This window comes from Rhopilema esculentum, chromosome 11 (assembly GCF_057945365.1).
Source record: "Rhopilema esculentum isolate cy_ngs chromosome 11, ASM5794536v1, whole genome shotgun sequence".
Lineage (NCBI taxonomy): Eukaryota > Metazoa > Cnidaria > Scyphozoa > Rhizostomeae > Rhizostomatidae > Rhopilema > Rhopilema esculentum.
This window is the reverse complement of record NC_142825.1, coordinates 8,007,859-8,035,116: the sequence shown is the minus strand read 5'-3', so window position 1 is coordinate 8,035,116 and position 27,258 is coordinate 8,007,859. Positions and strand designations below refer to the sequence as shown.

The window sequence follows — 27,258 nt, the reverse complement described above, 5'->3', positions numbered from 1 at the left end:
TCAATGATTCTAAACATAGAAAAAATGTTGACCAAAATATCCATAAATAAAATGGGTATTAAATGGCTTTTTCATTATACAAAATAATTGGATTTATAAAAATCATGGCTGTTGATATTTCCATCTCTATAGCGTGGATATATGGAGAGGAATGTAACAAAAAATAACTTGTTTTAGCCTGTTTTACCCAGTGTTCTATCCAGCGAACTTTAAAGACATTTCAGTAAGATGGTTTATCCAGCCTTGTTGCTCGTCCTGAAGGAGTCCGGAAAATTTATAACTTCATTTTGTCAATACTTGTTTCTATATCAATAAATTCAATAACAGTAACAGATAGTACGTTTACATCTTTACCGAAGAAGAATGAAAGACAGAGGTCTCCTACCTGACATCCGCATTTCGAACGGCTGCAGGCGTTCTAGGCCACGAGCCGGTGTGTACAAATCCGATATTATAACATGTCTTGAAACTATGAAAACAGTAACCAGGTACAATGTTCTTGATGGAAGCATTTCGCTAAAATATGCACACTAAGCAGTTCTTATGGCTTGATTAGACGTGAAGAAAGAACAATCTTGATAGTGGTTAGTATGTCTAGCATTTTGGGAGATTTTCAAAACCTTAGCCTAGAGACCAACTTGGTAATGTAAAAATCAACTGAACTGCATAGCAACCAGATCGGTATCAAAGTCTCACAAAGTGTCAGAACTTATTAGTTTAGGTAACTTTTTTAGCTTCCCTTCAATTTATTTGTTTTGTCGTTCTTGCATAGCAGCCGTGGAAATTGATTGATTTATCTTAGGCCCGAATCAGAAAATGGCTGATTAGAAAACCATTGGCCTAGCTTACGATTCAAAGCTCTAAATGAAAAATAGTTCCAGGTTTGACTGTTTCGCCTCTTACTCGCAATTCAGCAACAGCTGAGAAGTACAATACAAACTAAAATACAAACAAACTTACCCTAACCAAACTTTCCTTCCTTTTTCGTGCCATGAACATTCACATCTGGCGAATCAAATGGTAACACATCAAGTGGCGTGAACTTTCTTAACCTGGCAGTCAATTTGGCATCTCCATTTCTGAATCTTTGCCAAGAAACCCTCCATTATTTATCTTGCAAAACAATAATTGCAGAATCTTGCCTTCTTTGAGCTCAGGCCTATTAAGCTTAATGAAACTCCCCACAACTGCTTCCTTAACAAATCTCACAACTGCCCAGATCTTGGTCAGTGCATCCTTAGATGCCATGTTGTTTCAAGCTTCATGTTTGAATTATTTGATATAATTCAGTTAATGGACATTTTTATCATGAATAAAAGGCCCACCGAAACCGGGGGGCTGGGGGCTGTAATTGTCAAACTGTAGTATGTTTCCTTTATAACAGTGCACTGAATGAGATGGAAAACAATGGACAGCCTCCCCCAATATGAATTTCGTTCCGACAGCACTGAATGATCCAAATCACTGAACAAAAATGAACAACACTAAACAGCACTGAACAACACTGAACAGCACTGAACAGGGGTTGATCAATGATCTGTTGAGAGCTTTTTATTTGGGCTTAATATTGTAGTCCTTATTAGTATAAACAAAACCTAAGTTCAAGCATTCTAGACAATGCTGTAGAAAAGTCTCATGTTCTGTCTAATGTTGATACAAAGTTCGTAATGATAAAAAAGCTACCACATGTGAGTCACGAGATAAGAAAGTTCAAATGCAAAAGAATGTGAATACATGCAGTTAAGATTTTAGGCAATCTAGGCCAATGTCAGTTAATTTTGTAAGTCAGACAAAAGGTGAAACTTTGGAAAACTTTGGAAAATTAGCAACAAAAGAATTTGTAAGATAAATTTTAAGCAGATAAAATGTGTTGAAAAATTTTTCCAACAGCTTTCAAGAATTTTGTCTTGACAAAATGTTGTCATGGATTCTGCAGCATAGGTAACATACTAACAATATTCTAAGAGGCAATAACATACAGTTTGCTTAATATTTAGGCCCAAAGTACTGACTCTGTGGAGACCTGAGGGCTTGAGCATCTTCTGGGAATATGGCTTTTCCCACAGGCAGTTTTTTACACAGTAAATCATTTCAGGAAAATCAAAATAAAAACATCATATTTTGTAAGGTTATTTCAAGGCAAATCAAAAGATTGCAAAGTCAAAGTATTTTTCAATCACGTAAATCCTTTTTTCAAATCAGGACCCTTATTGGTAGCAGTGCATTTGGCACTGAAAAGGTTTTACCCTGTATAAATATTTCTATTTTTATTATAAATCAAAAGAGATAATAGTTTCTACTTTTTACAATAGGGCATGAAAGTTTATAAACAGAGGATAATTTAAAGAATAAGTATACATAGGTATAAGAATCTGAAAGTATAAGACCATCTCCAATCGGAAAAGGTAGTCTGGAAAATTTTATATTTGATAGAGCTCGAAATTTGTGCTGAAAAAAATGTAATAACCTTGAAAAATGAAAAAATAGTACAGTTCAACTCATACAGTGAGAACTATTTTGTCAAAAGTTTGTTAAAATGAAGGCATTCAAAGAGTTAATGATGATGATAATCATAGTAATAAAGATTTTGAAGACAATGTAAATGAGAATAAGGATGTAATATGCATTGACTATGTCAAAAAGATAACAAAAATTTCATTTGCCAATTCTTAAAAGCAAACAATTTTGTGGTGACCAATTTTCATATCTCATTTAGTCAAAGAAAAATTTGTCAAAACATTTTGTCCAAAATTGGTCAAGATGAAATTTACTGTGGTTTATGTATATAAGATACATACTTGATTCTGACAGATAATGGTAGGCACTAGCTAGGTAAACATTAACAGAGAGGTGCTTTTCTTATCAAAACTAGAAACCATTAATTAAGTATATAGTTGATGGTTCCTAGTTTCAATTACAGCTCTTTCAGATAAAAATCTTGTGATGAAAATGACAAATGATGATTTTCTGTGAAACTTGAGTTTGCTTTGTTTTTGATGACCAGGGAAACCTGAATGATGCAAATGGTTTCTCAATTTTTTTTTACTTTCATTTGACTCCCCATCAGGGTTCATCATGATGAAGTAGAATACATACCATTTGTTACCGTTATGTCTTTGATTTTCCATAATCTTGTGTAGCTCTTTATCTTGGAGGAGTGTATCGTGCACAGGGGGCACTTTCATTGAGAGGGGGCACAATTATACTTGGAAAAGTTGTTACCAAAGGATTTTTGCATAGCTATTAGCCCCCAACTCTCCCTAAAATATTCTATGGTTGTCTTGAGTTTTTCATGTTAAGTTCACTTCTTTATTTTAGATTACAACATGGGGTGCAACCAATCAAAGCCTTTCCGTTGCCCAAGATGTGATCACAAGTTTGTCAGCTCAGATGACATCCTGTACCACATTGAAAAGCAGCATCCTTCTCAGAATTTATCTTGCCCAAAATGTAATTTGAAAGGTTTCAAAGACTGTACTGATCTGATCAAACATGTTGAAGGAAGTCATAGCATAGCAAATATGCCAAACGAAATTGTTTGTTCAAAGTGTAACCAAAAGGGTTTCAAGGATGGTGCTGAACTTCTGAACCATTATGAACAAACACATGTGCACACACCCAATCAAATTGTAAAACAAGTAGATAAACCAGTGGCACTGCATGGTACAAAAAACACCTACCACAGCTCTCATATACAATCAAAGCCAAATAAAGTGGGCAACAAGTCTTTGCCTCGCGTTGGAGACAAAGTTCTTGCTATGTGGGAGCACACAAAATGGCAGTACTTTGATGCCACAATTCGAAGGTTTTTACATGAAAAGCTGCAATATGAAATAGACTGGGATGACCAAGACACCACTGGACGATTTGTTGACTACTTTAACCTTGCATTAGATAGAAGCCCAGACCCCAATGAAATCTCCATTGGTAGCATTATTTTGTTTCAGCAAGGCAGTTACTCTGGAAGCGCTGGAGGAGCTACTGCTGGGGTTCGGTGGCATGAAGGCAAAATTACACATATAAGGAAAAATGAGCGTGGGGAAAGACTGTTTGATGGATGCCATACGAAGGGAGTGGCAGATGGAAAATGGATCACCTATGGTGGTTATAATTACACATTTGCTGGGAAAAAGCTTGAAGAACTCAGAATTGGTCCCAATGTGTTTGATATACTTGATGACCTTGATTCAGAAGAAAACGGTTTGCCTGAAGACGACATTGACATATATTTCTCATATTCTGTCACAGACAGTCCCACAGCTATAAAGAACAATGAAACTCTGGAGGCGCCTGAACGGTACTTACCAGTGCTAGACAGGCTTTGTGATCCACGTGACATTATGACACATTTAAGGAAAAAAGGATTGAAGATTGGAGAAAGAAAAGCAAACACCGGCGAGGAGTTAAAAAAGACTGCCATTATGATGAAAAAGGCGAAGGTCTTTGTGGCATGCATCAGTGACCAGTATGTGGCCAACAATGAATGCCGGATGGAATTCCAATATGCCAAAACTACCCTTGGCACGCCGATTGTGCCACTTGTAGTTGGGGATGGGTCATTTGATTGGACTTTGTCTGTTGTTGGCATGCTGATCGCTGGAGAGCTGTATATCCACTTTAAAGATAGGACTGTCGAGAACGACAAACTAACTGAATTGCTTCAGGCCCTAAAAGCGCATTTTGGCAAGATAGCAGACATAACTAGCTCAGGGGGTGACGTTCAGCTCGCTGAAGGTGAAGCAGACATATTTCTGTCATACAATTGGACAAATTCACAAATTGCTGAAAAAGCTAAGCAGATCACTGGGTCGGTCGGTAATGAATTTTCCGATCCGCGTTTGGTGAAAAACGAGCTGCAAAAAGCTGGCTTCAAAGTTTGGATTGACATTGAAAGACTTAGGTCAGCCAACCAAGGGGCAGGCATGTATGAGCAACTTACAAAAGCACTGAAGGACTGCAAAGTATTTGTGCCTTGCGTAAGCCTTGAATATGCAAACAGCCCTAACTGTCGAATGGAGTTTCAGTTCGCTATGAAATCATTGAAAAAGCCAGTGGTTCCCATTATTGTTGGCAAGGGAGATCAGTGGACATCTTCAGTAATTGGTGCTCTGATTGCAGGCAGTGGCAAAGAAGCTATAGACTTTCAGGATGCATTTGAGAAACAAACATTTACAAAGAAACTGGAGCAGTGTATCGAGGAATTGAATAAAGCTCTCAATATCAAATCGTCACCAACGGTAGAAACCAAGAATGTAAATTATCGCGCACCAAAAGTCGGTGACCATGTTGTATGTCATCACTTCAATTGTGCATACTACATGGCGACAGTTGAAAGTTTCAATACATCAACACTTGAATACACAGTTAACTGGGACGATGGTGACCCAAGTGGGCGTGTCCAGCCTTATAATCAGGTTGCCTTAGATCTTCTACCGGATTCTGATGATGTGGGTGTTGGCTCAATAATCTTCTTTCCTCAAGGTAATTACAAGGGTACAGAGGGCAACAACACGGGAGGAGAGAGATACCACGAAGGAATTGTAACCTCTTCTCAGATAAGTGGGAACACCAAGCTGATAAGCGGGCACCATACCAAGGGAGCAGAAGACAGTAAATGGGTTACATATCGAGATTATTCTTACGAATTCACCAATTTACCACTGAAAATGATTCGGATGGCACCTTCAGCAATGGATGCTCTCCAGGCTGCAAAACAGTGAGATTATGCGAATACACGAATTTTCTATGCTTTTCAAAAAAAGTGGCCGTCCTTTTTACCTGGTTTTAATCACTAACTTGAACCATGATTTCTTTGCGAACAATTTGCAAAATTTCTTATTTAAAAATCTGCTCATAGTTGTATGTATTATCTGTTTTGACAGTGACTATATATGTATATTTATGTCAACATGTTTGTATAATTATTTTACAATTAATCTTTTTCTGCTCGTTCAAAAACTTCTCGTACTATACAAGATTTGTACCGGGGTATGGGACTTTTCCAAACTACATTGATCTGATGGGCCTTGCCCATTTGGTCTGAGTCCAGCCACTAGCTTGTCGATCATATCATTGTATTGAATCGTTGAACAACGAATTGAATCAAATTCACTGAAATGAATTGCCGAGGTCTGTTGAGTAGGCTAAGATCTACTTCTCGCCTCCTCTTCGCATAGAGGCTGACTGTGCTAGCACAGGTTAACTCATACCTCGATGCTACGAGGCTGGAAGAACTAAAATCGGAGTTCGCCTTGTATCCCCAATATGTATAAAACCTCCCATTCGACAAAGATGCAAAAGACCATATTATGTTTATGACCATAATATGCAGAAGTAAATCTTATTGCCAGTGCTTTTACAAAACTTTAAATCGAACTAGACAACATGTTTTCAAATGAATATCTCTGAAAATTCTTTAAAAGATTATTATTTTCAGTCCATTTGACGTGGAATCATCAGGGCTCACTAAATTGTCTTGAGATATTTCAATGACTAGCTGAACCCCGTCTTTTGCAACCGTTTGCAAATGACGTATCTTTGAGTTCCCGCTAAAATTTGCTTTAGTTCGAATGCAAAATCGATTATCGAAGTTACGGAATACTGCCGCATAACAGCATATTTGTCATTCTATAATGGGCATCAAATATGAATTGAACTTACAATAAGTTTTTAATTTTTTAACGGGATTAAGCCATCTGACTGCAACTTTTCAATCGGCAGTGTAATTGCATACACCATGGAATGGAAGTTTTGAAAGTGGTCGCACATTGTTTTGTATGAAAAACAAGGAAATATACTAGAGTATTTATTTCCATCTACGAAATTATTTTGAGTATATAACTGATTTAAATAACGGTTCAAATAACGCACAATTGAACTGGATGATAATTTCCCATACACACAGCCCAGAGGAAAAAAACTAAATTATGGACGTCAGAGGGAAAAATTATTTAACTTTTATCTGAAAAGTTCAGTAATTCGTAACCTCTAAAAACATTTGACTGACTAATTTTCTCAATTGTACTTTAAAACCTACCACAAAACAAAATTAAACCACAGCGAATATGATTACGGCTTATGAAAAGCACTTCTGAACAACACAAAATATTCAAATTCATTTTAGTTGTCGTCATAACCAAACACTGCTGTACATGAAAACAACCCTTCCAATTTTGTAGGCTTTGTAGGGTCCAGTCCCTTCCTGAGTTACACGTGCTGGTCACGCCCACCTGGAATTACACATAAGTCTTACCCGTATAGTCAAATTTCGCGATTAAGCCTGGTTCATAGTTCTGAACTTATTAGCGTACGCTAAATTCTGCACAAGGGTAAGCTTTGAAGCAAACGCCTTTTCATCTTGCATATCCAAAAAGCGTGAACACGTACGTCTTCCGCATGTCCATGCGGGAAGCTTGAAACAATATGCCATAAGCTTTTTCAGTTCATAGTTTCCAGACATGCCATCGAGGAATGTTCCTCTTGCCCTTCTACTTGTATGGAGAAAAAAGAAAAGAAACAGCAGAACATACTGGTATATTCTACCTACAAATACTTTGCGAACCGTTTGCGGGGATCGTGCCGTCATTGTCAACGATTTGCGTTCGATGTCAATGATTCCGGTATAAAGAGCCATTTTTCTTGCTCCTGTCCAAGAATTAAATATTTCTCCCGATTCCTTACCCTGGGTTCCAGACCGACGTTCCTCTAACAAGGAATCATACATGTGGGGGTATTTATGTATCTCTTCACAAAGTTTTCCTTCAAAATCGGGTATTGCTAAGAAATTTTCCGTACGGAAGGCAAAAAAGTTGAAGATTTCTCAACTCGATAAGTTCAAGGCATACGGGTTTGTGGAAAACAGGATAAACTTCCGTTTTCCGTATGCCTAAGATGTGGGGCAAAATCTAGCGTACGCTAGGCAAGCCGACAAAAGATAAGCTGGCGCCTCCCACAGAGAAATAAGGCGTACGGGTATAAGCATGAGTTAAAATTATCGCTTGAAAAATGTTGATGGGTTTTAAGAAAAATACGAAATGCAACAAGCGAAAATTTCTCTGCTTAAACTTCATGCAGTATAAATTGGAGACAATGACTTGGTGAATCCAGCAATTGGTGGTCACCAATCGTGGTGGATAAAAATATATTCCCTTTTCAATAAGAATAGTCTTTATTATGACCTAAAACGTGGTCAGAAATAAAACAATTTGCTGTTCAGTAGGCTCAATAATCTCTTAAATATATACAAGCTTTAATTTAAAAGCAAATCATAAAAAGAAATTGATTGATCATGATCGATGTATTGTCAGGTGCAATACAAAACGCTATAAATAAAATCTGCTTCGCGACAGACATGTCTAAATATGTATTTACATAGGTGACAATCCTTGAAGCTTACGTTAAGAGACGAATTTCCCTCATTTTGCACTCCGTTATTTTACGTTGTCATTGAATTTCTTCTTTCATAATTTTGAGCTATTCTGTGCACTACAACTCATCTACAAAAACCTAAAATTGTTTACAAAGATACTTTCAGTAGTCGCAGGACAATTATCTACTTCATTTTACTGTCCTGGTCGATGTCAATTCCTGGTTCCAACGGAAAACATAAATTTACAAGATAGCCTGAATTAGCAATTACTCATATTTTATCGCTTTTACACAATGTCTTATAAAACTATAAGATAATAAATAAACTAAACATAAATACTTTAAAAAAATATCAATAAAGGCTGCTAAAAGGCCGCTCAAAGGCTCCTGCTTTTCTTCTGGTTCCATATGAAAGATCACAATCAAGATCCTTCACCTAATACCATTAGAATCTATTACAGGAAATTTATATATTCGTGATAACAAATGAAAGACAAGGCACCATACCTGAATAGTTTTTGAAACTCTAAGTTAGAGTAATATAGAATTTAGGTAAGATCTCATTTTAGGCTTACTATAGTTTCGTCGAGTTTGAATTTGAGTTTCCACGTGAACGACCTCCATTAGGGATGCTTTCTTCCGAAAACCAAATGGTAAGCTCTTGAGATTCGGTTTCTGAGAGATGAACAAAAGGTTTATGTTTAGAAATGGCATATGTTATTAATCACTTCCTCAAGACCTTTTCATTCTTAATGAGGAAAAATTTCAAGTTCTCATATACCATAATGTACAAAATTGCAATTTCACGGAAGCCTTCCCAAATTGTCATAAGGAAATCTTCGCGTGTCATTGTCAACATTAAGCAGTTGCAATCGCATCGTTTTCCATCATGCAATTTAGCATTTCAATAACGCCCCAGCCCCTGAGCAAAAATATTCTTATGTGCTTAATTGTAGGGGGGGGGGGGTCAAATAACATATTTTGAAAATTACAAAAAAGACCTCCCCCTATTCAATTATCACCCTACCATATTAGTGACTCAAACTTCAAAATAGACAATCAACCAAGAACAGAATGCAATGCTGATAAACATCGCAACTTTAATATCAACTATAAAAGCAAATGAGCGCTCTTGGGCTGTCATCCCCATATTCTGCTAACCAATAAATCTTCCCACTTGGTCATTTTATTTTGACCCCTCCATTTTATAAAATTTATGGCAAATACCCAACCCTTTGCTTATTCCAACCCCCTACAGTTAAGCGCGGAAGAGCACAACAGAGCCACACCTTGTAAAATTGGAAAAATGGACGACCAGCAGCATTTTGATGGTCCAAGACAACGAAAACCAAAGACTTTTCTACGTCTAGGAATCTCAATTTTGTCGTTGGAACGCGCTAAAAGATATCCTTTCTACTGCTTTTTTGAATGCAGTTGTATGTTTTGAATGACCAAAACAAAGGTGACGCGCAATAAAGATAGTAAAAAAAGTCATAAATGACATATGTGTTAGTTCAGTTAATTCGAAGTTGGAGGCTTTTGGTAAAGAAGCTGAAACATTGATTCGTTTCAAATTAGGTTTAAGAGCTGTTTATTTGCTAGGAAAATATGAGACTTAGATACTGAATACAGAGTAGATCCTGGTACCAAGAACTCAAAGTTGCACATAATTACTTCTCCAAATGATTTCCATTTTCTGTTTTAGACCAATTGATGTACCACGCCTATAAGGTCCAATTGTGTTCTGCCCACAAAGTCTAAGTGTGCGCCTATTAGAAGCAACAAAGACAAAGGGCTTTGCAAACCACATTGCTATCGTTCAGATAAATCTGATTCATCGCCAAAGTCAAATTTAACTTCTAAGTCAGATTTTTGCCTCTAAGTCTAACCAACGAATGAATAGGGCCCTAATCTTATTACCTGTTTTCCACGGTAAGAAGCTTTCGTCTATTGAACTGTGAAAAGAAAATGACGAGATTAAATAGGACTTGCGCAATAAAGTAGTACGCAAATATTAAAATGAGCCACATGTAGATCCAGAGTTAATTACTCTGCATGTGATATGTAAAAGCAGCCACGAAATAATACCTAAATCATGTACAGTCAAGTCCCACTATCTCAAACTCGCACGGGAAATGAAAATTTGTTTGACATAGCGAGACTTCGAGATACCCAGATTCGGGATTTTTCCGATCGAAAAAGGGTCATCTGTGTTTCAAAGTAGAATATGAACCAAGGAAAAGAGCTCATTCGTTTCCGAAGCTTTGTTAAACATCAAACTAAACTAAAATGGCAAACGACAATGGTTTTGTTTCTATTGTTGGTAGCAGTAACAGAAGAAATACCCATTATCAACACAACTGAATTTGAAGTGAATTCTTTTATCTAAGGGCACCGCGTTTTTCATTCTATTTTGCAGCCCAGGAAAGGAGAGGTATTGAAGGTCGTGATAGAGCCAACAACATAGCCGACAAATACGCAGTATGGGCACAGAAAAACGAAACTACTGTAGGACATTTACCATAAGGAAAGACAGACAGATTTGCAAAGACAATTTTTTCTTTCTCAAGGCAGATGAATTTAATTCCTGCGTGGCTGTGGTGGATGGCAATCGTGTAAACTTTTAAGATGACAAAATAGTGCAAGTCCCTTGCAAGTTAATCATTTTGGGACAATCTAAGTTCATTTCAATTTAAAAAAAATTAATCATCAATGCAATGATAATTAATAGCTTAGAATATTTGTCACTTTTTGTTCGAGATAACTGGGTTTTCTCTTTCAAGGGTATAAAACGTCGTTCGAGATAGCAAATAGTTCGAGAGAAGAGAGTTCGAGATAAGGAGCTTTATTTCTTTACCAAGCCCTAAAGAAAAACGAGGAGAAATGGAAATCTGTTCGAGATAGAGAGTTCATCGAGATAACCGAGTTTGAGATAGCGGTATTCAACTGTATTCCTCGGACGTTTTGGGAACTGTTTGCATTGTCCTAAGAGCACAAAGCTGAAAATTGATTCATCTTATTATATAGACACGACGGGGTTGTAATGCAAGAAACTTTCCCACATCCGGGTCAATCCATTATCTTATCTTTTTTTATATGCTTAAGGTCCTTTAGAAAGTATGGGTGGCCTTCTTCACGTAGATGCTCAAGAAACCCCATACAGAGATCAGAGTTACACTCTCAATTGGACAGTTTGTATCAGGTTGGCCCCAGGAAAAAATTTGGCCAAGATTTTCCCGAGGCCTTAAGTGCTCTCTACAAATTTCCTTGGCTTAAAAATGAAGATCTTTTCAACATCAAAGTTATTGGTTCAACTGAATCTGGTTCATATTCAATTTTTTTTGGAGCGCTGTGTCTGAAGTATTTTAGTGACGCTAGGCACCTCTTGATGTTTACTACTATTCAAACATATCAAGCTTTAGGGCACTCCAAAACTGTCACACAAAAGAATTATTTAATGTTGAAATACTTTATTACTCCTGGATAACTAAGAAATATGCTGATGATTCTCGCCATAGTTATGAAACACAAACCTGTCTTTTTGTATCCCTATATCATACTTCTGTTTTCTCTTCTTCCTGGCCCTAGTAGTCATTGAGAGGCGTATGAAAATACTTTTGAATACAAATGCTTTACAACATGTTAATAGGTTTATCGATACGGAAAAAAACACCTCGACGAATGGCTGAAAAATTGCAGATATAATGGAATAATCTATTAAACAAGCATGAAGTGTAGATGAAGCGCAGAGTGTATATTTCATTCATGTGGCATTGTTTTATAGATTGAAGAGTAGATTGAAAATATCAGCTCTACACTGAGAAATGTTTTTACCCTAGTGATTTAGATATTTTAGGATGAAAATAAAGAAAATAACTGACAACAGACGAAGGTTCTATGGAAATGAATCAAAATCAATTATTTTCCAAGAACCACTGGCCATTTATGTTGACACTGCAGATACAAAACCCGGTACACTTTCTTTCACAGAATGGTCAAAAGCTCTTTGTTACATTGTAATGTAAGGTAACGACTTATAATTGGATAAAGAGCAAGCATAGAGGAAATATAAACGGGATAGGTTTAAGAAAATTACGAACTGGACTTTAGGCAGATAAAACAGCCAAATTTCAAAGAGTTTTTGATATCAAAGTTTATGATTTGAATGGGCTTACCAACAACAGTAGCATACACATAGTGCAAGCAGTAGAAACAACAACGCTCCTGCAAGAGCCACAAGAGCAACCCAGTATGGGAAACGGTACTTGGCTACCACGACTGACACACGACTCCGCTTTGGAACCAACGGGCCTGAAACAGAAAGCACTGAAGTTAATTTAAAACAAGGCTTGCACAAAAGCTAAGGCCTGGACCTAACGTCACATTTTATATGTGTCGAATGCAATTAGTGAAAAAAGCGACGTCATAGCCACTATACACTAGATGTTGTATCAATGAAACAGATCGATGTTTGGTTTGCTTCCATCAGTTGTTTAAAATAGTAAAACCACAACTACTAGGAAAAGGGTGGTGCTACTATTCCGTTGGCAATCGTACACATTGATGTACTTTTCAAAAGTTAAAGTATGAGAAAGTTGATTGTTTAGATCAAATTAATAGAAATGAACTATACTTTTCTATTGAGTATGCTTTGATTGGTACTGAAATTGCAAGTGTGGATTACTTTTTCTAGGCCTTAAAAAAGCGAAATTACTGAGAAAAAAATCGCGAAGTTAAGATGAAATTGTTATAAGTGAATGTTTTTACGAACGATGCATTTCTAGAAGAGAATGGTCTCTAATAGCATCACTTTAAAATGAAAAAATAATTGTTATTTTTTTTCATTTTCAAAAAATTTAAGGGGGGTAGCCCTTGAGCAAATGCTTGTTTACAAGGGGTCCTCCATTCTTTACACAATACTACAATTAAAACCAAAGCAGATCCATAATTTTATCCAAAAGATGTACAAAATTAATTCACAATACATTTCGAAAGTAAATAGAGTTTTATCTAATTTTGGTTTTGAAGACCCGCAGGGAAGATGTCTATTTGATTTCAACAATAAGGGCATTCCATGCCTGCACACCTCTAAAAGAAAGGCATTTTTGCCAATGTTTTCACTCAGGAACCTCTTGCAACTTTTGGATGAACCGCTATATGGTTTCCAAACTGCAGCATCGGCAGTAAAAGTGTGAGATGTGTCCAGGCTTAAATAAGAAACTGCAATGCTAGGTTCCTTCTATTACATTGATTACCACAAAATATGTCTTAGAACAATTCATTCACAGTTTAGAAAGATAGTTTAGAATTGACAAACCTAGCAAAACCTTGATTAAACATAGTAATGTCATGCTGAAATAATCAACTTTTTGCTTATTGCACGGGACGGAAAGGCGAGCATAATATCCCGTGCTACAACAATTTCGTCGTTACCCACTAGCGCATGTGCCACATGCAATCATTGACAAAGAATAAAACGTATCACATGACGTCACACATAGCTGTGGATGCGTATTAGTGCGCGAATTCGGTAGCCGTTCGTTTTTTCTAGTTAGATAATAAAACTGTAGCATCACTGAGCATCTTTGTATCAGTAGGCCTCCATACATGATGCTTCCTGGTTTACTGTAATACACAAAATATAGAATAAACTAATTTCAGAAAACTCTAACTCTTTGCTTGATCTAGCAAGCTAGAAACAAAAGTAAATAAGCTTCAGCTTGCTGACCTGTTTTGAACGTTTTTGTGAATCCGGTCTTTATGAAACTTTTTGATCCAGCGTATTGTATTTCAAGTTGAAACCTAAAATATGACAGAAATTCTTGAACAAAAAAGCGCACTTCAAAATTGCCACTTGAGGTTTTGAAAGGTCTCACAAAATTGGTTATTACCGACACACAAACGAGCAAGCAAGAAACACAATTTTCAAGGGAAAGGGCAGTATCTCAGATTTTTGAGACACAGTAATTTACTCCAGTGAATAAGATAATTCTAGAAAATTCTGAAAAATAAATGGGAATAGTCACTTTTAAGTGTTATCATTATAAGAACTTCCCTTCAATAATAGGAATACAGGAATTCCCAGCAAAGCCGAAATTAAAAATTTAAGATCATAAATCAGCTGTCTGAGTAATTTAGTCTGTCTTTCATTGATGAAGAACATTTTTTAAGGCTTATTATAACAGTAATTTTCATGAAGTTTTGCAAGTTGCCCAAGGATGATATGCAGTTATCTTGTGCTGGTAAATGTGACAAATCCCCAAAACTCGCCACCACCAATCCAACGAAGAGAATTGGCATAAAGTAAAAAATATATTATAAAAAGATTTCATTAGAACCATTTCAGAATACAAAGATATTCAAAGAGAAAGCAAATATAGGATAAATTCGATAGTTTTATTTTTACCTGTATTCAGTGCCTGGCTGCAGCGGTCCATTACATATTTTATTTGCTTTCCAAATTTCCCCGCAATGATTTTCGTCACCAAATTTAAACTTCATCAGCACTTGATTTGGTTCAGATATATCTCGCCGAACGCGGCTCTTGTTTTGAAATGTGAAAGTCCGTTGCGACGCAATAAACCTGCGCAGGTGATTTTCCCTCTCACCCCTTCGATAGTAAACAAAGTACCAAGTAACTGGTGGCAGCTGTGAGTACTGCGAGTCTGGAGAATTCAAAAAATTCAACTCTTAGTTCTTGTATACACGGTTATAAGAGTCTAATGGAAATGAGAGAGATCATAAAAAGCTTTAAATTTTACATGTTTGCATACTGCAAGGAAGCTGCAATTTTGCTGAATAACGAAAAGACAACGAAACGTCATCAGCCAACACACTACCTTGAAAAAGTCACTAAACAAATGCGAAAAAGACAGAACTTACAATACGGATGGGAAAAATGAACCTCTTGAGCTATGAAACGCACATCCAGTTCACTGTCTTGCCGAGTTATATACTGCCCAACGTCAAATTCAACTTCCACAAACGTATAATTTGAATCAAGAAGGCTACTTTTTAGATCATCTTCGTGTGTGTTATTCGAAATGTGAATTGTCATGCTGTTATAAGCACACTGCCTTGGTACACCAGAGTCACAAGCAGTGATGGGAAGAATATACTCTCTGCTGTCTCCAATTTCTTTGATTTTCAAATCTCCAGTTTCAGAATCGAGTGTGAATTCCTTCACCGTTGAGTTGGTTCCAAAACTGTAAGTCATCTGACTATTTGTACCAAAGTCTTGGTCAACAGCACGTATTCTGGTTACAAGTCTGCCTGGCTTCAAGGATCCACTGATATAGGTCTCAAGATTTTGATAGGCGAAGTATGGTTGATTGTCATTAACATCAATAATGCTAATGCGGATCCTTGTGTAACCCCTTAACGTGTAATTGTTGTTAATTTCAGCAATAAGGAACAAATCATAAGAACGTCGTGTTTCATAATCTAACGATTTTACTACGAAAACGCCTCCAGTTTTTGGGTTAGTTTTGAATGTGAAATTGGAGTTCTCTAAAATGAAATACCGAATCGTGACATTATCTGGAGACTGTACGACCGGTTGTATGATCTGCTGCCCGGGCTCAATGTTTTCTGGTATAGAAAGCTGGTGTATTTTCTTTTGAAAAACTGGTAGCTGGATGCTATTTACCTTGGCCGGTTTCATGCTAAGGTGTATGCATACCAAGGCCTGATCTGTGCTCACCGTTTCACGACCACTGGATGCGATGACGACGAAAACATACCTTTTAACTTGCAAAATGTCAAGCTTCTTTGCAAACTTAATGACCCCATTTTTCTCTCCAAAAATAAAAGGAAAACTCTTATCATTGCTTTCGATGCTGTACCTTATATCTCCAAATAATCCTAGGTCCTTATCAGAAGCATTTACCTGCAGATCAAAATCGCCAATCTCTGCTTCCTCGATAACGTTTCCTTCGTAAAGGGTCTGTGAGAATTTTGGAAGATTATCGTCAACATTTTCGACATCGATCACAACCTTGACGGCAGTGCATTCAGAATTACCATCTACGTCACAAGCGAAGACCGTCAGCAAATGCTTTGTGCAGTTCTCGTAGTCCAAGGGTAAGCTAGTAAATATTTTCCCTGTTCGTTCTGAGATCGTAAAATAGTAATGATTTTCAGGCTTAATGAAAATGTATTTTAACTGGTGATGGCTATTTTCAGGATTATGCGCCCTGACTGTAGTTACCAAGGAACCTACTGATACATCTTCCCGGATTTTGATACGGTAAACGTCATTTGAGAATCTCAAACCAGACGAAAATATTGGTACAATTATAGTCTTTGCAACCTTCAAAATGATTGTCGCCTTGTTTGTACTTGCCAAGCCTTGGCCATCGAACGCTACAACTTTCACAACAAATGTCTTGCCAGCCAATGCCTCAAGTTTGCGGTCAATAAAAATATTTCCAAAGCCATCAATTTTGAACGGAACAGCTTCAGCAGGTTCCAAAACATGAAAAGTTATGTTTCGATTGGTAGGATCAAAATCTGCATCGTAGGCATAAACTTTTGAGACGATGCTGCCAACCTCAGTTGTCTCTGTAACGTTGACACGATAGATCGTCGGCTCAAAATATGGTCTATTATCGTTAATATCAATAATGCGAACAACGACTTCAACAAATGCACTAAACGGTTCATTTTCTGCAATAACGAATAGGATAAAATACCGCCTTTTCCGCGCCGCTACTGGCTTCTTCAAGGTGATTATCCCGCTTTCCTGGCCTATTTCAAAATACTCCGAGTCCGTGTTGTTGTGCAATGAATACAGAACCTTTGCATTAATCCCTGTGTCTTTGTCCTTAGCCTTTGCAGCGAAAACCACTTGCCCAACTTGAGCGTTTTCTAGCAAGTTGACTTCATACGAAATTTTCTCGAATTCAGGACTATTGTCATTTTGATCTATAATTCTCATTTGTATTTTGACAGAGGACTTTGCAATACCATGAAAGTCTTCGTTAATGGCAATCAATGTGAAGTTATAAAGTTTGCGGGACTCATAATCTAAACTCTTTCTGGCCATGATATCAGCTTTATCTCTGGTCTTTTCAGGAAATATGCAGAAAATTTGTTGCATTTCAGCTGAAATATGAAAATATTCTGTAAGGCATGGTAATGTATTCAACGCATAACACACAAACAATATGGATACCATACAAAACCGAATTTCTTTCGGCTTCTCATTACATCTACTTGTTTAAATTGACGTCTACCAAATTATTTTTTGTTGTATCAAACTTCTCGTTGTGAAAAGTAGTTTCAAACTGACATAAAAAAGATATAGGCTGTACTTGCTCACAATAATCCTTCAAAATTGCATACAACAAAAATGTGTTTTTAGCAATTATTATCAAATGGCAAAATTACCAGGTTGAATATAGAAGCGAACAAGACCATTCTCGGGGTCTTTTGGAGTAGCAGCTTTGACGTTGATTATCGCCAATGACTGGCGTGGAGGAGCATTTTCAAGAATATCAACCGTCAGATTTGAAACCTGAATTCTTGGCCTAGGATCTAAAAAAAGAATAAGTCTACAGTTATATGTCTCCAAATAAGATATTCATAAAAGCATATTATATTTTATAGAAAAACTGTACGGGTTTATGATACATGGAACAACAAAAAGGGATCAACTCACCATAAACAATTACTCGTATTTCATGGGAAACAACAAAGAAATCACCCGTGGCTATTTTGCATCGATAAATTCCAGTATCGTCTTCCGATGCCGATTTAACAGTAAGGACGCCTTGTCTTGAACTTGGAACAAAGTCAACTACCTGAAATGTTAAGTTTGTCAATGAAGGGGCTAATAATAATAATGATAATCTAGATTCATTGGCAAAAAGTGCTTGAAACATCGATTCCTTAGTATAACTACAAGGTATGTTTACCTTGTTATCTCTAAGCCAATAAAAATCGACAATTCTTGAGTCGTGTGTGCCACAGGTTAGGATAATATCTGCTCCAATCCTATACGCTCTTTCTTTGTTTTCTGAAGTTTTAATCCGAAGAAGGTTCGACTCGCATCTGTCCAATGACACATCTTGATCTGCAATGCAATCAGTAGTAGAGGATTGTAATGGAATCGGCAATACAGCAGAGAAGCATGTACACGAACAATGATGTCAAAGACAAGGGAGATATAAGACAAAATCTGTATCATGGATTGAGCGTTATTCTGTATTTTGCAAGCTAGATAGAAGATAAAAATCTATAGCTAAAAACAACACGTATATGGCTGGTGGGCTCAACTTTGCTAAAAAAGCTAGCGAATTGTATCAGTGTTCGGAAGAGTGAAATCTGAAAAATCGCTTGCTATGAACACATGCTGGTTATAAAAAGAAACATTGATATAAAACTTCTGGCGAATCTGAGTTTGCGAGACGAAAGAGGAAAGAACACGAGCAGAGTGAATTAATTCACTTGAACCAAAGAATTGCGGGTTTTGGTTCTGTAAACTGTAGTTTTCGGTCAAGTGTCAGAATAACTTTGAAAGAGGGTCTGGTTGAAGAAGGATATGATAAGAAAGGAGGATATACACAGAATGACCCTGGAACATAACAAATAACACTCGAAGATGACGTGCAGGCCCTCTTACCTAAAAGAGCAATTGAGAAAGTTGATCCTGATATGATGTGCAGCGAAGTTGGCTGATCAGCTGTCAACTTCAGTTCAAGGAGATTCCATTTCTCAGCAGAAACCAAAGCCACTAAATTTATTGTATAAACTGAATTGTTATGAATCAAATTCACAGAAGTTGCCTCTGGGACTTGGTGGTCGTCGTGGTACAAAGCAACTGTGATTTTGCTGTAAAAACACAATTCATAATTCAAACTACCGAAATTAAAGTTTAGATTCGATAATTGAAAAGGGCAGATAGTAATGTACGAAAAAACATGAAATTCTACAGTCTTTAAGGCGAAGAGGTCGTTGACAGTTTTTTCTGCTAGGAAGACAAAATATGTTCAAAAGTTTCATAACAAAAGCATCATAAGGTTGTAACAAAAGTGGATACTTTTCAGTGAAGATCAAATGCCTGCTTAATTCATTGCTACAATAGCTTTAATCTAGTACGGACGAAGTTTTGCCAAAATTTCAAAAGCAGAAGAGACGATTCTCGCTTAACAAGAAAAGCGTGAGAACTGCTATACTGAACCTTATTATACCTTGTTTGTGATGTCTTCACTATAATATTTGCAGTAGCCATATATTTGCCACTCATTTGAGCTATAAAGCTCCCAAATGGCTGTTTAAAACCAAAAGAGGAGTCAAAAGTGATGCCATGTTGTGTTGACCAGCCGTCCAATCTTGTTCTTTTTCTTTTGTCAAGTGACACAATCTGGTCACTGTTTTGGATTGCGCTAAAACCTTCAACATTCGAAGACCTGTCAATCAAACTGAATGACACTGTCGAATTTCTCACCAAAGTTGCGTTGACTATATCAGAATACTTTATTTGAACAGCCAGCAAAGTTTCTAGGCATATGATAACATTAAATGTCAAAACATCATCATTTAACATTGAGGTAGCCAGGGTCACATTCTGCAACTCAGTTTGGATTTGAAGAGCAAGTAGAGAATTTGATGAAGTTGACACTTTCAGTCTCACTGAAAAAAGGCCAACTACACAGGCAGCTTTTGATCTGCCCGAAAAGTAGCTTTTAAGTGTCTCGATTATGCTAAAGAACTTGTCAATTTTGTAATAAGAATTGTTCATTAAGTAGAAATTCGCCTCCAAATCTTGCGTTTTTGTTAATTTGAATCTTGGTAGCCCCAAAGCTTGCAAGCATCTCGAATTAGGATTCCACTCATCAGGTTTGCTTCTTTGCAAAGACAAGGTCGTGTTGCAGGCTTGGTTTTGATTGGCTTGGCGGTCTTGAGCACTGCACCATGAAGACTGGCATTGCAAATTAAGAGACCAAGAGTTGGTAGGGAGGAATGACTTCTCAAATCTGTATGAATAAAAGTAATTCAGTTAAATCTTATTGGTTGATTTTGGAAAATTGTAGTCATTACAGAAAAAAACAAGACATCTAACTACACTAGCACCTCTACCCACATAAAAAATCATAAGAAATCAACAAGCCAGTTTGAAAATATCACAAATCACCAAAGTTTTCATATCTTTTCTTACTTAGCATTTTGACATGGCTAAACACGTCATTTGGAGTAATAGAAAACTGAAATTGGGGTTACACGTCGACCTAAGTCCTATTTTCATATCGTATAAGCCAAGGCAACAGCTAGATATTTTGAATAACAATTGCAATGCATCGTAACCTTTAATACTTGAGCTGGAAAAGAATATTGATACATTAATACTTGATTTTCTATCAAAGCTTAACAAATATACTGATTCCATTTTAGGGCTCAATTCAAACCATTAGAGTCAAGCTTGTACAAGTCTAATACTTCAACGCTGGGATAAAAATCTCTGGTACCAGTCAATTAAGTTTCAATGGTGCCAATGTTCACCAAATAAAATATCTCTACCTTAAAGAAAAAGCAAAGCCAAAATATTGTTACATATTTTCATTTCAATGGCTCTTTTGAAAAACAAATCTTTTTCAGAAACCGTTCAGGAGTTCATGACAAAAGATCTTGGCCCGATTTGTCTTTTTCTATCTTTACCACTCACTGATAGCACTGTCCACTCAGTTAGCTGAACCTCGCATGCAAAAGTCGGTCGTTTTTGTCTGGGCCCCGGAAATCCATCTTCTGTGGGCTCGACTGTACAAATAAATATGTTCTACACCCAAAATCATAAATAACTCTTTACATGAAATATAAAAGTTTGCTGTGATGTTGAAAAGAATTTTTGTAATGAAAGCGGTTGTATGGTATAAGATGAGGGCAATAAAAAGATAGATTGTAGACTCACCCTTTTGAGTATTCTTTTGAATTTGTATGTTCGTTGTATAAAGCTGCATCTTCTGGATACGAAAGCGCAACAAAGGATAAACTCGACCAGCTGATCCTTGCATTTATACGTGAAAGGTCAAACTTGCTGCCTTCCTTCATCCTGACAGCCAATGTGAGTTGCTGCCATGGCTCCATGTAAACCAAGCCGCTCCATTTCACAGTCCTTAGCGTCTTACTATTGAGCTCTGCTTCAACAGTTAAACCTTTTTTTGCAAGTGCTGATCCAGCTAGGAGAACAACACCGTATTCCAAAGTGCCATTGATGCCATGGAAAATAGTTGTAGCCGAGACAAAAGCAACTGTCGATTTAAAAGCATAATAATTAAGGCCTAAAAATCTGACGTCATCAGTTTTGAATTCTCCCTTGGCATTTTCATACACACGTTTGCTTAAATATTCCCAGCCATTCTGGCGAAAAGATAGGAGTTTTGTAGAACTTTGGAGGGTACGGAAAGTCTCTGGAGGGTGGCTAGATTTCCCGTGAAAGGTCATCGACAGATGACCGGACAAAATTGTGGCATTAATACCCAGTCTGTCCGCATGCAAAACGGTACGAAAACTGGAGCTTTTCTTAGTTTCTAAAACACCAATTACATTTAGAAAAATACTAATGGTACCGTTGGCTTTAGCATGTGCCTCAACTTTATCTCGAAGTCCGAAATTCATGTTTTTATCATCGAAATAGGCTACAAGAGTCAATCCAAAATTGGGGATGGTAACATTTGACTTGGTCAGTATTTCAACGTAACATGAAATCGTGTAATACCCATCTTCAGGAGCTACTGGCATTCCATGTGATGTAAAACTGATGGACCCAGAAGTTTTCGGAATCCAGTTTTCGATGATATGATCACCTTTGGTATCGAACTGTATGAGGTTGGACTGTGGCTGCAGCACGGAAATGAAAGTTCGACCGCTTTCAACGAAATCAACAAGCGAAATAAATAGCGAACTTGTTTCGCGTATCGAAACAACGCTATCTGACACAACACTAAACGAAACAAGATCATTTTCTTCAAGATTATGCACGAAGATTGGATTGATAGCAGTTGTACCTTCGAAAACAGTCATATTAACATCGAAAACTTTTACTGAGCGGAATGACTCGGTTAATACATTTGGTGTATGGGTTTTCTTCTCGATCCGTATATTGATTGTCTTTAAATCTGAACTTCTTCTCGAAAATACCAAATTCAGGGCAATTAGGTACAGCCCGCGCATTTGCGACCTGAATTCAGTATTTTCTTTTGCAAACGAGCTTCCCAACGGCAATGCATTAAGAAATGAAGAGTTCAAGTGAAGAATTTGCAAGTAGCGCATACTGTCAGTGATAAGAGGCTGCCCCCTCAAGAGAAACCCTGCTGCGATATCGTGTGACCTTACAGCCATGAAGCTAATCCAGCTATCTCCAAGTATCCCAAAACCATCTTTGCATGAAGATCGCAAGGAGATTGATACGAAATCGTGTGCTTCTAAAGCAAGAACTCCGTTCACCGTAAATGAAATTTGTTCATACTTTTTGGGAAGCACGTCACAGTTAACAGGCTGTGGCCTGCCATACAGTGAAGTTACTTTGACAATTCCCTCATTGAAAACGAGAACATTTGCAGTTATTTCATCCAGAGCGCTAATTTTCATGTTCAGGTAGATCATTATGACGTACACACCATGCTTTGGCACGGCTATCGAGTAAAGATGCTTCTTCTGTTGTCGCTTTTTTATGTTATATTTACCAATAACCCATTCTGGTACATAGTTCGTGATTGTATGTACAGCTACTTTTGATTCAAAACCTTTTTCCTTTAGAGGCTGAGAGAATTCAACAAAATTATTATCATCGCTGTCAATATAAACAGCAGAAAAACGGCTGCCTGCTAGAATGTGGACACCTTCCATTTCTGGGCTTTTTACCTGTAATGTAAGCTCTTCAAATTTACTCAAATTTACGTTCTTCACTAAGGTCACTGTCGCAAAGCCAACATACTTGAAAGAACGCTGAAATCTTATTTCGGTGACATTGGAGACAAGATTTATTTCGTAGGTTGTATCTTTTGCATAAAATGACAGGGTGACAGTTACCAGGTACATGCCATCACATGCTACTGCCAGCTTCTTAATACCTCCAGATATACCTGTAAAAGAGACAAAACTCGTGATTTTGGCAAAATTCTGTATAACAATGGTCAATAAATCACTAGGAACATTAAATGATTTTAGATGTTTTGACGTCTCCAGCCTTCATTGGCCACGTCTTTTGCACACTATTAAGAAAAAGAAAGTTGAAATTACTCAAATATACAGCTAACATCAATACCTAAAGTGTCTACGCAGCGAATTTTTTATGTCCTGCTTGTTTTTAAGTGTTATATTTTCTCATCTTTTCCAATACGTTTGACACCAAAATAGTCATAATTTGACCAATGAAAATGTGTTTAATCAGAGTTTGAAATTAGGTAGTACTTGAGAAAACCAAGGCCAGTTTGTGACGTCACAGTGATGAGTCGCTTCGATAGCAACCAAGAAACTGCGGTCGTACAGAATAGGTATTGGGTTTGTCTGTTAATTTTGAATATTTTACTGTACATCGGAACAACGATGGATGAAGGCACTGACAGTAAATAGACCATCCATCGACAAACGTGCCTTTTCCAGCCTTTTCCAAACCCAGCGAGTCCTATTTAACAAGTGGAGAACACGAAGCCAGATCTGAACTCAACTAATTGCCATAGGCCCCCACTTTTTGCGAAGCAAGTAGTTTTAAAGATGCAGTTATAAGGGAAAGAAGTCTTGGCCCCCTACTCATGCTAGCCTTGCCCCCCATTCGTGGCGTGGCTAAAAATAGCACAAGGGTACATTTTTCATTTTGCGTTCATATCCTGCCTTTTCTGCGTATCAAACTGTCTTTTGTTTCCGAGTTTCATGCTATTGTACCAAAGTGAGACGGAGATCCGATATTACCGTCTGTAAAGGTCTGTGGCAAAGTACCCCACTCTAAAAATAGAACAAGAAACCTTTTTAGTGTATCACGTGCCAGTTGCACTACACCGGATTGCTCTCGGAGCGGATTAACTTTAATATCGGATAGGGGTTTTAGTTACACTACGCCACACCAATCCGATACACATTGCTCTGATTAGCGGAGTGAAAATCACTTCGCACGAAGTGATACGAAAATCACTTCGAAGTCACTCCGTAGCAGAGGGTTGTAGTGTAATCGCACGAATCCGATATGCTCTATATCTCGCACGAAAGCCGAAAATGGGTCATAATTCAATGATTGGATATTAATAACAGAATTAAAATAAAGCAACCAATTTTTAATTTGATATAATTTTTAGGAGTATAAATATAAGGAGTGAAAATATAAGGAGAGAAAATAAATTGTGAAGGCGGTGATTGCCTTTCGCCTTTTCGGATCGAAATGTTGCGATACTGTGCAGTCTTTAGCGCGACCTTCCACAAAATTCTTTTTCAATCTGCGCGAGAAAATGTTGGGTGAAATGTTGGAACGTTTGACTCTTGAATGAGTGTTTCCTGACAAAGAATCTGCTTATGTCTGAAAAGCCTTGATCTTTAAATAGCAAATCACCAGCAGTAACTAATACATAAAGCCTAGATTTCCTTTTAAATGAAACTCACACTGCGCTGCTCAACTCGTACACGCTTAATCATATCTCTTTGCAAAAACAGTAAGATTCTTCAAGAAGGATCAGGCGGGTAAGAAGATTACTTTAGAGTCGATAGGAAGAATCAGTCGCAGCGAAGCAAATATTGACATAACCTTATTCTAGAAAGCCGGTTAAAGAGCCACGGATATTCGCAAATTCCACGGAAAGAAGACAAAAGTCGCAATATCTATAAATCGTAACCTGCAACGCTTCTATACAGTAAACATGTTGATCAACATCTTTATTAGCACAAGAGATTTTCCAAGCTTTAAGCCGAGCATCCTATTGATACTTTTGTTTGTGACCACTTGATCGAGGATATTTTGCTTTTGAAATGAAACCGTCTGAAGATATAAAATCTCTATTTTTAAATTTTTTTAGAATAAACAATTTCTAGTCAAAATATCAGGGAATGATGTTCTCAGATTGGATACATGCCAACACGTTTATATCCGAAATCTGTAGAAATTTAAAGATATTCAAAAATATTGGCAGGATCAACAAACCATGATCAACAAACTAAAGCTATGTTGACTAGTTTGTTTATCTAATTTATTACAACATTCTAACAAAATGCATAAAAGGAGATACAAAGTTCCTTGATCGCCTATATATATATAATGCAGTGACAGTTCATGGGGATAACTTGCCTACATTTCATATTGAAAATAATGTTATCGAAAGAAAACCAACTAAAACTTATATTTACCATTACTTGTGCTAACAGGCTTTGAATAAATATTTTGTTTGTGCCATCCCCGAATTGTATTGAATCCAAGCTGGTCTTTGTATTTCAAGGTTCTATTCTGTGGAAATATGGCTAGGAATCCTGGTTCTCTTGAAGGAGAGCCAAGATATTGAACTGCAAAAGTAGATGCCTTCAAGACAAAGCAGTTTTCACTTGCCAAGACTCTTAATGTCAGTTTCTCATGTTTGACAAAGGAGCCTTGAGTTGCAATGAAGTATGTGTGCTCATTTTGATCACTTGTTTGACATACATTATTTGCAACACATATTTGAATCTGAATTTTGGATTCAGATGAAACCATGATATTTGCAGAGATAAAATAGAGACCAGTATATGGCAAGTGAGCATTTCCTTTCTTTGCGTCTAGTTGTATTCCATACTCAAAAACAAGAGAATACCCTCTATTCTCCCAGTCACCAATTGCAGTCCATTTTGATCTTTTGATTCCAAAGTCTGACTTTAGTCTTGCTGAAAAGCCAATTTCTGGGCTGGCCTCTAGAGAGATTCAAAAGAATTGAATTTTTTATTTAAGAATTATGGAATAAAATTAAAAAATCAAGGCAGCCAAAATTAGGTGCATCCAGGAACGGACTGGCCAGTTGAGTTACCTTTTCTTGTCAGGATTGCTTTGATAAATCATTTATTTATAGGATAGTCACAGAAGGTATACACAATGTAAGAAATATAAATATCAATCTGGAAATACTTTTGACCCTACTTTTTGCTCACTTAACTTGCCGGCAGTGTTAGCCTCAAATTTGAAATCACCTTGGCCCTTGTTTAGGTGCTAGTCTGTTTAAGCAATTTCTCCCTTCAAAAATTTTCAAGGTAAATTACCAGAAAAACTTCATTAATTCTTTACGCGCATATGAAGCTGAAGGAAAAGACTTGTGAAGGCACACAGTTGACGAGTGAAAAATGATGACAACTGAACAGGTAGTAAATAATAATCTGACATGGTTTTGATGGTCATGTTAGCAACAGTTGTAAATTCTTAATGCTTAAGAACTAAACTGGGCTGATCTAACCTCTACGACCCCTACACTTTGAAGCTTGAAGTGGGCCCCTGTCTATAGGTTAAGACCTATTGTTCTAGGTATTCTTATTGATTTTATTGTCCTTTTATGATTCTCTGTGAATGGCATGAAAATTAAGTGCAAAAATGCTTTTGAGGAGGTGATTCAATTATAGAGACTAAAGAAAGGGAAACCTCTATTTTTATTTAGCTATAATTCCATGATGAAAAATGTTAGTTCTTCTTAGAATTGGTTATGTTTTATCTGTAGTTTTGCCAATTCCTTAGTTAACATTAGATATAATTATATTCTTATATGCCTACATGTAAAGCTATACCTCCACTGCATCAATCACTATATGTCCAGGGCCTGTGCCACAAAGGTAGACATGAGCGAGGGGCAAATCACTCCAAGAAAATCCCATTTACCTTTTGTGAAAATACTATTGTTTTATCTGAAAATCCCTAGAAAACCTTTTGTTTTAGGGAAAATCTTGTATGCTATTTGCAAG

The 27,258-nt window shown here is 37.0% G+C and overlaps 3 protein-coding genes across 5 annotated transcripts in view; 1 reads left to right on the top strand and 2 right to left on the bottom strand.

The window, feature by feature from the left end:
• The window catches only part of LOC135693991 (protocadherin Fat 4-like), a 95,694-nt gene extending 95,167 nt beyond the window's left edge, over nt 1-527 (bottom strand). Inside the window, exon 1 of the mRNA XM_089111620.1 lies at nt 386-527. Within this exon, the coding sequence (XP_088967746.1) occupies nt 386-512 (127 nt within the window). The 5' untranslated portion in view covers nt 513-527. The remainder of the gene's footprint in view (nt 1-385) is intronic.
• Nucleotides 444-9,442, top strand: LOC135693983 (uncharacterized). Of its 2 annotated transcripts, none has more exons than XM_065212600.2 (2): nt 444-584; nt 3,319-9,442. In XM_065212600.2, exon 2 carries the CDS (start codon nt 3,327-3,329, stop codon nt 5,718-5,720), a length of 2,394 nt encoding a protein of 797 aa, XP_065068672.2. In that variant the 5' UTR covers nt 444-584; nt 3,319-3,326; the 3' UTR covers nt 5,721-9,442. The 2 variants fall into 2 exon arrangements, with proteins under 2 accessions (XP_065068672.2, XP_065068673.2); XM_065212601.2 differs by having other exon boundaries at nt 584-721.
• LOC135693980 (uncharacterized) overlaps nt 8,204-27,258 on the bottom strand; it is a 22,386-nt gene continuing 3,331 nt past the window's right edge. For both annotated transcript variants that reach the window (XM_065212595.2, XM_065212594.2), the window contains exons 3-16: nt 25,693-26,226; nt 21,275-23,447; nt 19,560-20,345; nt 18,992-19,200; nt 18,285-18,442; nt 18,029-18,170; nt 17,758-17,904; nt 15,250-17,472; nt 14,774-15,032; nt 14,096-14,169; nt 12,543-12,678; nt 11,901-11,951; nt 10,288-10,322; nt 8,204-9,042 (exon numbers count right to left, since the gene is read on the bottom strand). In XM_065212595.2, coding sequence (XP_065068667.2) covers nt 8,942-9,042; nt 10,288-10,322; nt 11,901-11,951; nt 12,543-12,678; nt 14,096-14,169; nt 14,774-15,032; nt 15,250-17,472; nt 17,758-17,904; nt 18,029-18,170; nt 18,285-18,442; nt 18,992-19,200; nt 19,560-20,345; nt 21,275-23,447; nt 25,693-26,226 — 7,028 coding nt within the window. In that variant the 3' untranslated portion in view covers nt 8,204-8,941. The remainder of the gene's footprint in view (nt 9,043-10,287; nt 10,323-11,900; nt 11,952-12,542; nt 12,679-14,095; nt 14,170-14,773; nt 15,033-15,249; nt 17,473-17,757; nt 17,905-18,028; nt 18,171-18,284; nt 18,443-18,991; nt 19,201-19,559; nt 20,346-21,274; nt 23,448-25,692; nt 26,227-27,258) is intronic.